The following is a 12,307-nucleotide window of genomic DNA, read 5'->3' on the forward strand; positions in this document are numbered from 1 at the left end:
TGCATTCCTTCTGCAAACTAGCAGAAAGAGAAATCAAAAATACAATTCCATTTACGACTGCATCAAAAAGAATAAAATAGCTAGGAATAAATCTAACCAAGGAGGTGAAAAACCTGTACTATGAAAACTGTTAAGACGATGAAAGAATGTGAAGACATTCCAAATAAAGGGAAATCTATCCCATGCTCACTGATAGGAAGAATTAATACTGTCAAAATGGCCATTTGGCCCAAAGCAATTTACAGATTTAATGTAATCTGTATCAAAATATCAATGGCATTTTTCAATGGACTAGAGCAAATAATCCTAAAATTTATATGGAACCATAAAAACTCCAGATGGCCAAAGCAATCTTGAAAAAGAAGAACAAAATTGGGGGTACATGCTTCCTGAATTCAGGCTATACTACAAAGCTACAGTGATTGAAACAGAATGGATAAGAACAGACACACAGATCAATGGAACAGACTAGAGAGCCCAGAAATTAACCCACACATATATAATCAATTAATATATGACAAAGGAGCCATAAATACACAATGGGGGAAAAAGATTATTTTCATTATTTCACATTATTCTCTTCAATAAATGGTGTTGGGAAAACTGGACAGCTGTATGTAAGAGAATGAAACTAGGTCACTGTCTTATACCATAAACAAAAGTAAACTCTAAATGGATTAAAGACCTAAATGTAAGACAGGAAACCATAAACCTCCTAAAACATAGGCAAGAATCTCATGAACATCAGCACAAGAAATTTCTTTATGGATATATCTCTTGGGGCAAGGGAAACAAAACAAAAATAAACAAGTAGGACTATATAAAAATAAAAAGCTTCTGTACAGCAAAGGAAACTCAACAGAACAAAAGGCAACCTACCATATGGGAGAACGTATTTGCCAATAATATATCTGATAAGGAACTAATATCCAAAATAGAGAACTCATACAACTGAACACCAAAAAAACAAGTAATCCAATTAAAAAATGGGAAGAGGACCTGAACAGACATTTTTCCAAAGAAGAAATACAGATGGCCAACAGACACGTGAAAAATGCTCAACATTGCTAATTATCAGGGGAATGCACACCAAAACCACAATGAGTTATCACACCTCACATCAATCAGAATGGCCACTACCCAAAAGACAAGAAATAACAATTGTTGGTGAGCCTGTGGAGAAAAGGGAATCCCCCGCCCCAACCACTGTTGATGGGAATATAAATTGGTGCAGCTACTGTGGAAAGCAGCATGCAGATTCCTTTAAAAACTAAAAACAGAAATACCATATGACTCAGCAGTTCCACTTCTGGGAATTTACCCAAAGAAAACAAAATCACTAATTAGAAAAGATATATGCACGCCTCTGCTCACTGAAGCATTATTTACACTAGCAAAGATATGGAAGCAACCCAAGTGCCTGCTGATAGATGAATGGATAAAGAAGATGAGGTACACACACAAAAGGGGATATTACACAGTCATAAAAAAAGAAGGAAATCTTGCCATTTGCAACAACATGGATGGAGCTACAGGCTATTATGCTCAGTGAAATAAGCCAGGCAGAGGAAGGCAAATAACCATACGATTTCACTATTTGTGGAATCCAAAAAGCAAAACGAACAAAAAAGAAACAGACCCAACAAACTGTTGGTTCCATAGGGAGGGGGGTAGGGGGACTGGTGAAATAAGTGAAAGGGATAGAGGTACAAACTGCAAATTGTAAAATAAGTTAGTCATAGGAATGGAAGCACAACACAGAGAATATAAACAATAATAGCGTAATGTCTTGCTACGGTAATAGGGTAATTACACTTATTGTGTAGGCATCTCTTAATGTATATAATTATCAAGTCACTATGTTATACATCTGAAACCAATATAATATTGCAAACTAACATCATTCCAATGAAAAAAAGGAAAAATAAAAACAAATTATGTAAAGTCAAGAATGAAGTCTGAAACATGTCTGTTTCTTATTTGAAGCTCTACTTACTTTTAAAGAAAATGTCAGATATTTTTATGATTTAGGAAACTACAGAAATTACTACATCCAGAATTAACTGTTGGTATCTTGTTATATTTGCTTCAGATTGTTTTTTAATGAAAGAAATAAAAATATACAGATAAGGCTGAAATTTCCTTTGTACCCCCTAACCTTTCTCTCTCTTACTGCCAGAAGCAAACACTACAATGAGTTTGACAGGTATTTTTCCAGCCTATATTATGCCTTTACTGTTTTTTTCATTCAACACTGTTTTTTAAATCTCTAAATGGTGATAAGCCAGTTAATTAACTTCAACTGCAATCTAGTGTTTGATTCATTCATTCACTAAACCAACAAACATCTACTAACAAGTACCTGTTGTGTACCGGGCAGCTTTTCAGGCAGTCCAGATTCAACAGTGAAACAAACAAACGAACAAAAAAACTTGCCCTCATGGAGCTCATACTGTACTGAGAACACACAATAAACACAGCTTAAATAATATGTATCATACATTTAGTAATAATAAATGCCACCACCAACAAAAAAAACAGTAAAGCAGTGACAGAGGTTAGCAAATGTCTAAGAAGGGGCAAGTTTCGTATTTTAGTAATGTGGTCAGGGAAGGTTCCACTGAGAAGAGGACTTTCAGTAAAGAATAAAGGGGAAATAAGGGAGCTAGCTCATGCTCTGGGGAAGGCATTCTAATTATAGGCAGAGAGAAGAGGAAATACAAAATGGGAGTGGGCCTGGCAAGTTAAAGGAACAAGAAGGCCAACACACAGTGGACAAGGGAGAGAATAGGAGTCAGAGAAATAATGGGTGTTCAAGAGGGGAGATAGAGCAGATAGATCACAGTAACAATTCTGATCAAGTGAAAATACCACATTCATCCACTGTTTTAGTCATGAATACTTGGGAGATCTGCAATTCTGTGCTATGTAAACTTTGTACATCTCACCATGTGCACATATGCAAGAATCTTTGTGAGGTGCACACACTTAGAATCAAGTGAACACACTTAGGATCCCATTTAGAATGGCATATGCACATCATAGTGCTTTCCAAGTAGGCTGTAACCAACTCACATTCCACTGGTTTACTGATGGTTCCTGTTTTATGCACACTCACAATACTCACAACTATTGGTCTCCTTAATTTTTGCCAATCTGAAGGACCCAAACAATACCACATTGTTTTATTTACTCATTCACACTTGGAGGCTCTCTATTCTGCTCTTGGTTTTGTTTTTTATCTCTGTACAATTTTAAATACTATGAAATACAACATAGTTTATTTCTATTGCCCATTCAGGATTCCTCTTCTGTGAAATGCTTGTTTATTTTATTGGCCCATTTTCCACTGGATTTCTTATTTATTTCAGTTCCTTGCATATTCTCAATATAAATCTTATAAGTTCTATCTATTATGTATGTTTTTTATATATATATATACACACACACACATATATAATATACACAGTGTGTGTGTGTGTGTGTGTGAGACAAATTATCTCCTCTCAGACTATGGTGTCTTCTAATATCCAGAAGTTTTTAAGTCTGATATAGTAAAATTTATCAGGGTTTTTCTCCCACTAATTTGTGCATTGTGTATTATATAAGAAATCTTTCCCATCTCAAGGTTGTAAAGACAGTCTCTTATAGTTCCTTCTAAGTTTTAAGTTTCATTTCTCACAATTAGGTCTTTCATCCACCCAGAACGTGCAGATGATGGCATCTCAATCGCTAAGGTGCCCTAAAGATCCTCAAGATTCCTTTGAGCTGCTCCTTGTCCCTAGACACACATGGCCTCTCTGTGCTAGGTCTCCTTTCTGATTATGGAACTGAAGATTTCCCATTACATTCTTGGGCTCTGCATAATTTTACCCAGCATTTTTACATATAAACTTACATCCTGTAAACAGGTTTCTTCACGTTATATAACATAATTTGCCCAATGTAAAATATAAAAACCTACCTTTGTCCAATTGTTCTTCAGAATAATGGCTCTCTTTCCATCACCAAGTGCATTTCTAAAAAGAAAAAAAAATCCAAACATTTTAATTTTTTAATAAAGGCATTATATACTTCGTATCTATTTGTACCTTTTGAGTTTTCCATATATAACCTCATTAAAAAATAACTTTTTAATTTTTAAAAACCCTTTTATATCCATTATAGGAAATTTGGAAAATACAGAAAAGTAAAACAAAGGGGAAAAGTCACCCACAGTCACAATCACAACTACCCAGGAATAACTATTTTTAATATTTCTGGAGTATTTTCTGCACACGTCTTATCTATGTCTTTCTCTATGTTTAGTCTCATTACTACTTTTTGCATTATTTTTGCATGTCAGCAAGACTTCTGATACAACCAAGAATATAATGCCCAAATCTTTCACATATACATCAGTTAAGCCACAGTGCCAGGGCATGGAAATTAGGACCTGAGACAGGACTTGAGTCCAACTCAACCACTAACTCTCCTTGGGGCTGGTAGGAAGTTATCAACCTCTCTGGGTCCGCTTGCTCATAATAGTTCTGTCCTTCCTGTTTTGAGGTAGATACTAATTGAGAAACCATGCTAAGACACAGTACTTTGTAAACTATCAAGTACTGACGGATCCAACATTCATGTCTCTGTTTCCTGGCCTCCTCATCTTCAGTGACCTCTTCCTCTACCCCAGCTCAGCTACCCACCACCACCCCAAAAGAGCATTTATCACCACTAAAAATTGTTCAAACTCCAAAATCACTAATTCAGGCAGCTTACTCTCTCCCTGTAGCCTAGCTCCTCCCATCTTCTTTGTTCAACTATTCCTACTACCTCCCACTATCTCCTCTGGGTGCTCAACTCACTCACTTAACAACCTTTTTTAAAAACCTGTTTTTATAGCTTAAGATTCACTGGTTCATTATTTCATATTCACATGCACATAGTTCTTTGTACTGCATTTACATCTTGCTCTCTGGCAAAGTCCCAACTCTGTATCAACCCTACTCTCTACTTCCTCCGTGCTTCTATCTAGGGAGCCAAGTATTGCTGGAGAAAATCACACAGCAGAATATATGGGTAGCTTTTCATAATTACTCTTCATAATTACAACAACCAGAAGGGGCCATCAATGTTGTTAAGCAGTTGTTCTGTATCAAATCATTCTCTAACTTTGCAAAATAGTCATTTCACATCTTGCGTCCTTTTCTCAAACTTCTAACTGCCCCCTCTCAGTGGATGACTCTGCTCCTAGTTCAATTAGTAAGCTGAGACATTAAAAAGAACTTCCCCAATTTCCTACTACCAAACATGAAGATAAACCCACTCCTGGCCCTACCTATCTCTTTTACTGGTACAATAGGGTGTTCCTCCTCTTCCTTAGATGGCCATTTTCTCCACCTATGTCATATAATTCATCCATCCTTACAGTATCAATTACAGCCTCTCTCACCAACAAAATATACCATTCCCTCTCAAGAACCCATCCCATCAGTTTTTAAAACTGTGGTAAAATATACACAACATGCAATTTACCATTTGAACCATTTCAGTTGGACAGTTTGGTGGCATTAAGTACATTCACATTGTTGTGCAACCTCACATCAACTTTTAATAGGTTCAGATCTCTCATTTTTTAAAAACAAGAAAAATAAATATGTCTTAAACCCTAAGCTGTTCATGGCCTAACAAACATCTATTCCCCTCCTCTATCTGGTTACTCGACTTCTGTCCTTAAAGTCTACCTCACTACATTAAGACACAGAGATAATTCCTGATTAGTTTAAACCAATCACAGCAATCCCACTCTCCTTTTCATTGCCTGGTTTAGAAGTAGTCAAGCGACCCAGTACTGTCCAATGAGACATGAGGGGACTCACCACCCTTAAAGAGAGATTACAAGGAAGAACAAACTAGATAACTTATCCTACCAGATATCAATCACCTACTAACAGGGTGTTTTTTTTTTTTTTAAAGAGTTATCTAAAGATGGATGGCCTGACCAACAAAATGCAGAAATCAGAAACGGATCTTTACATATAGTCCCCCAATGTAAATGACAAAGGTCACACAGTAGTGCATGGAGAAAACATAACTGGTGCTGGGCCAATTGGACACTCATGAATTTTGTACCCTACTTCACACTAAATATAAAATCAACTCTAGGTGGACGACAGATCTAATATCAAAGCTAAACAAGCCTTTAGAAAAAACATAGAACATTTTGGTGACTTTAGAGCAGGCAAAGATTATCAACAGAACACAAAAAGTGTGTACCAAAAAGGGAAAAACTAACATAATCTGTACTACATTAAAATTAGCAACTTATTTGTGAAAAGAAATATCAAAAGTTAAAAGGCAAGCCATAGTGTGCCATAGCATGTCATAGGGTATCATAGCATGTGAGAAGATAATTGTATTACATGTCCAGTGACTCATACTAGTAAGACATTCACCTCCAAAGCAAAAAAAATAGCAAAAGATCCAAACAGGCATTTCACAAGAGAGTATCCAAGCAATCAATAAGCACATGAAAAATGCAAGTTAAATATCCTTACTCAACTTAAGAAACTGCAAATCATAATCACAGTACTATGTCACTACACACCCACCAGAATGTCTAATGAAATGACACAAAATGATTAAGTGTTAGTGAAGACATGGGCTAAAACTCTCATACACTGCTGGTAGGAGTGTAAAGCGATACAACCACACTGGGAATTACGTACTAATGCTTAATATAAGCATACCCTCTGTCCCCGCAGCTCCACTCCTTGAATACATACTCAACAGAAATGAATACATATGTTCACAATGACACTATCTGTAAAAGCCAAGTATCAGAAACTACCCAAATGCCCATCAACATTGGAATGGATAAAATGTGGTACATTCATGCAATAGATGAACATTTTACAACTACATGCAACAATATGGATCTCAAAAACAATGCTGAATGCCAAACATAAAAAGCACATACTATATGATTGTTTATATTGCACAGAAACAGGCAAAACTAACCTATGGTGTTGGAAGTCAGGATAGTAATCCTGGGGGAGGAGGTGGGTAGTGACTGGGAGGAACAAGGGGGACTTCTGGGGTAGTGGGGTTGTGATCTGGGTGCTGGTCACAGTTGTTTAGTTTCTCCAAATTCAACGTATAAACTTACAAAGTGTGCACTTTTCAGTACACGTATCAAGATTAAAAAAAAAAAGAAATTGAAAGAATCTTCTGCTGGTGACTGTAACATCCGGTTTGATGTCCCCATTAGCTATCTTGTCATCTTGAGGCAGCAGCCTGAGGTCCAAGTCATAAACTGGGACTGCAAAAAATCTGGGTTTTTGATGACATTGTTTGAGCCAACACATAACCCTAAAGCCAGTTTCCTCTGGAATTCTTGAATAAGGTTTTCTTCACCATTTAAATCAGTTGAACAGAGTTTCGTTATTTTCAGCCAAACAATCCTAATACAGTGGCACACCCCTTCTGCTCCTCACTCACTGCCTCTCTCCCCCCAAATACTTTTCAATAGCTGCCTATGCTAACAGTATCCATTTCCTCACTCTGATTTCTCAACCCACAATTTCAAACTTCCCACTGACAGCCCTCCCCATGGTAACTAAAAGGTACCCATACTGCTCAAGCCAGATTCTACTTGGCTTCTCAGTAGCAGCAGATACTGCTGGTCACTCTCACTTCCTACCATGAACACTCACACTTAACAGTTCTTCCTACCTCTCTGACCACCTCTTAATAGTCTCATGTGGAGGTTCTTCCTTCCCAAAGTGGATGCTATTTGTGTCTGTCGAGGCTCATTCCTAGCTCCTCTTCTATTTCATCTCATGTTTTCTCTAGACCAATGGGTCTCAACCTTGGCTGCACATTACTATCTGGAGGGCTTCCAAAAGTCCAATTACCAGTTAATTAAATCAAAATCTCTGTTTTGGGGTATTTCTACAAAGCTCAAGTAATCCCAATGCACAGTAAAAGTTGCCACATCACTAAGCAATTACCACCCATCATCTCCAACTTCATATCATGTAGGTTAACTATCCCAAATATTTGCCTCCTGCCCAAACCTCCTTCGAGTCCCAGACCCACATAACACTGCCTACACAGTATTTCAGTTTAGATCCTTCAAGGGCACTTCAACTCAATATGTCCAAGAATAAAGTCCAGTTCTACTTCCCAGAAATTTCTCTCTTCCAATGATCCCAGTGTCAAGGAGTTGGGTTATATAATCCATGAGGCTGCTGAACGCAGAAACTTTAGTTTCAAACACAGTCTTCTCCCTAGCTTCCCAACAATAAACCATAAGCAACTTCTATTGATTTTAACCTCCAAAAGATTTCATCCCTTTTTGCTTCTGTTTCTGCTGCTATTACCCTGCTCCAAGCTGTCATCAATGGCCTAGAGCAACAGCTTCCTAACCCACACTCCTCCCATTCTCCTCACTGCAACTAGGTTGATCTTTTTAAGATATTAAACATGTTATTTCCCCCTTAGTTTGAAATCATTTACTCTCTTCTTGGCTCTCTTAAAGGCCAACAGCTTTAATGTAGCCTACAAGCCCCTCTTGGTCTAGCCCCTGACCACCTCTCCCTGCTCTTTCTCTGTGTTCAGGCTAACTGGCACACTATCAATTCCACGAAGCACATGCTCCTTCCCACAGCAGGCTTTCACACTGCTGACCCACTGTCTAGAATACAGGAACTGTGTCTATTTTTACTCATCTCTGAACATACCTATAGATAGAACCCCAATTGCATTTCTTGATCAATGTTACTATTATAATTTTTATTATAATATACATTATTTATAGCCATAGTATATTATATTAGTCACATTATAAATATTACAATATTAAAATATAAATGCTAATAGTAATACTAACATATATTCACATTTACTAGCATATGACGACTTTCTACTACTAATGCAAAGTGGGCATAGCAAATTACATGGTGTTATTGCTCAGCCATACCACTGCAGCCCAGGGTCTATATATGCTGGAGAGCAGGTATGACTTTAGTAGCAGAAATACTCTACATGATACATCTATGAAAACAGAGAAACTCAGGAGATACAAATGGATGGTTACTCTTTTGGCATAGTGACTTAGCGAGAATACTGAACAGATAGATGTTAAGACAGTTCTAGCCTAGACACCCCAACTTATAGGTTACATGGAAGTTACTTCTCCAGCTCTGCTCCCACTTATTTCCTCCTATATATGCTACATGTTGCCCTAAAATACATTAGGAAAGAACACTTCTCCCCCTTCTCCAGCCTCCATGAGGATCTGCTAGACTAATCATTCCTGACTGCTCTCCTCTCCCCACCCCTCACTAACTTCCCCAGGGAAAGAGCAATGTAACTTTTCTAGTTGTGGGGGAAGGGCACTAATCATAGGAGGCTCAGCCTCTTCTCACTCTTGGGATCTCATCTTAAAACACCGACATGAAACCAGAGTCCCTTTTCCTCCGAGTTTGAAGTTCACAAGAGTCCCTGTTGCCCAGTTCTGTCTGCAGCTATGAATGAACTACTAACAAGTCACTTGGCGATCACTTAAGGCTCTCTTCTCCAAACACTGTATCGGTAATGGAGGTGAGACTGGATTGCCATTTGCCTGTCTTCTAGTCCCATCTTTTTTTTTTTTATGATTCATTTGATTTTTATACTTGATTTATATGTGAATCCCACATTTCTCCCTTATTTTTTTTTAAATAAAATGCTGGAGTGGCAGGTAGATGCAAGATAAAGATAGAAAGCATAATTTAGTGCTGTAAGAGGGCAAGTGTAGATGATCAGGTCTGTGCCTATAGACTAAGTATTAATCCAAGCTAGACAAGGGCAACAAAACATCCACGGATGCAGAAGATTTCTCTCAAAATAGGGGGGGTGAGGTTCTAAGCCTCACCTCTGTTGATCCCCAATTTCTCACCTGATGGCCCCCCTGCGACTGTGCCTGTCTTAGGTTGTTCCTCCCTTGAGGAATCTTACCTGTCTCTGGCTAACCAGCCATCTTCAGTGCTCCTATCTTTTAATTGATCTGGACTTGGGAGGGGAAGGAGATGCTATTTATTGAACTCTGTAAGCCATCAAAGGGTTATCACTTTTTCCCCCTACTAAATCATCACTTTCAGGGCCTCGCCAGACTAACAAAGAAACAATACTACTCTCCAAGTGTCTAGATCTTTCAACAAAGCAACAAAAGCAGGATTCATTTGTAAGGGTCAGTCACGGTCAAGTATACAGTGACTAATGAACATCAACTGAATAAACACATACATTTTAAATCAAAGGTTAGCATCTGGAATTAAAATTATATGCTACTTAACCCAAGTAAAAGCAATTTATCAGAAATTTATCCTATAGATATACTTGCACCTAAGTATAGAACATATATAAAAGGATAATCATTAGAGCTGCATATAATTTTTTAAACTGGAATTTATATTCTCATACAAACAAGCTAAAGCATGAGTAATCCACTCAGTAAAAGACCATAAAGCCATGAACAGGGTGAATCTCTACATACACTGATACACAACAAACTCCAAGTTTTGAACATAAAAAGATGTACAACAGTGAGTACAGTATGCTGTTAAAAAAAAAATACACCATATTGAACCAAAAGAAACTGCTTATATTCTGACTTACAAAATTAGCAACTTCATTTGGTTCAATATAAGTGCTTGTGTAGGCATAAAATATTCTGGACATATACAAGGATCTAAAGAGAGGAATCAGGGCAGACGTTTGAGCTGGGCAAGTTTATTCTGTCCTTCTCTACTCAATTTTTTATATTGTGCATCTGTTACTGTTTTGTAAAGAGGGTGCACTGCAAAGATTGCAAAAATAAATCAAAAGCAAATTTAGCAGCTTCTAAGTAAAAATAAAGAGACCACAAAGTAAAAGAGCAGGGTGAGGAATAATTCACCAAACCAACACAAGTGCGGTAAAAGCTCGCCAACACATACTAGGATTTTTGAAATTCTCATAGAAACATACAGTTCATATGATTTATACCTTGAACATCAGAGAAATTCAGGATAAAAACAAAAACAAAAATCAGGTAAGTTATTTAAAGTCTGCCTGCCTGCTAGTAATCACAACAGAAGGGAATATCATATGATATGGATAAATACCAAAAGATCAAAGTAAATATCAAATTAAAAAATTTCATAAGTTTTCCAAAATAAATTCAAAAAACATCCAAGGCCAACTTTCCCTTTCCCCTATTACATTTCCCCTTACACAGTTTATCACATCCCACCATGAGTCCCACAAGAATGAATCAAACAGGAAGTAGGCAAAGCCTAATCATATATTTTGCATAACTACTGTAATCACAGAAGCTATAGATATGCCTGACTTATTTTTCTAGATTCTCCTCTGAACTAAAAATTTATCAGTTCAGTTAAACATAACTGCTAAATTGTCTTTGAAAAGTTAATTTCTAGAAGACCAGAATAAAAAGGACATCTCATCCAAGCTAGGGATTCTGGGATACACTGCACACATTCCTTAGCCTGACAGATTCACGAACAGCTGTGGTAGGAGGCAGCACATTTCTACCCACCCCACTCCATGTAATTTCCCAAGTTCAACATCTGCAGACCTGGATATGCACACATATGGTGAATGGTAACAGTTCTGATTGGCTCTTAGCCTCACCTATATTCACCTGTAGATGGTCTGACTTACAAACTGTGTGACTATTTGGCATTAAAAACACCACCACCATCACTTGACCATTTTTGAATGAAGCATTTTTCCCACACATACCTCATTTTCAGGCTCCCCACCATTGGTCTTAAGATACTTCTCTTTCTTTCAAGATTACTTTAGATTTATTTATTACCCTTGGTGTTTAGTGATCATTGCTTTCTCTTTGGTCTGTGCATTTTTAATTACACATTGTGCTACTTTTATCAAGTATTTCCAGTACACATAAAAGTACAGAGAATAACATTAATATAATCAACACCCATGTACCAGCTTAGCAAGATCTTAACATTTTGCCACATTCACTTCAGATCTTTTTGTAAAAAATTTATAACAGTTGACATTCACTGTCTACCATCTTACCCATCTTCAATCCTTTTCCCTCTCCAAAGACAGCCACTCCCCTGGTATTTGACATGCCCGTGCATTTAAAAAACAATTTTAATACATACTATGTATTAATTATGGATAAGTATATAATTTGCATATTTTAAACATTGTATAAACAGCATACCATACAAATCATTCTGCAACTTGCTTTTTCACTCAACACTGACATCATTTGAACTGCTGCATAGAATTCCATCATATGAAT

At 37.2% G+C, this 12,307-nt stretch overlaps 1 protein-coding gene across 13 annotated transcripts in view; it reads right to left on the reverse strand.

Moving 5' to 3' along the window:
- TTC3 (tetratricopeptide repeat domain 3) overlaps positions 1–12,307 on the reverse strand; it is a 136,380-nt gene that overhangs the window by 92,100 nt on the left and 31,973 nt on the right. For all 13 annotated transcript variants that reach the window (XR_012129137.1, XM_073231375.1, XM_073231369.1 and 10 more), the window contains one exon: positions 3,965–4,019. Coding sequence is in view for 8 of the 13 variants with exons in the window: in XM_073231369.1 (XP_073087470.1) it covers positions 3,965–4,019 (55 nt within the window). In the remaining 5 variants the exon portion in view is untranslated. The remainder of the gene's footprint in view (positions 1–3,964; positions 4,020–12,307) is intronic.

Source organism: Manis javanica, chromosome 3, assembly GCF_040802235.1.
Source record: "Manis javanica isolate MJ-LG chromosome 3, MJ_LKY, whole genome shotgun sequence".
Taxonomy (NCBI): domain Eukaryota; kingdom Metazoa; phylum Chordata; class Mammalia; order Pholidota; family Manidae; genus Manis; species Manis javanica.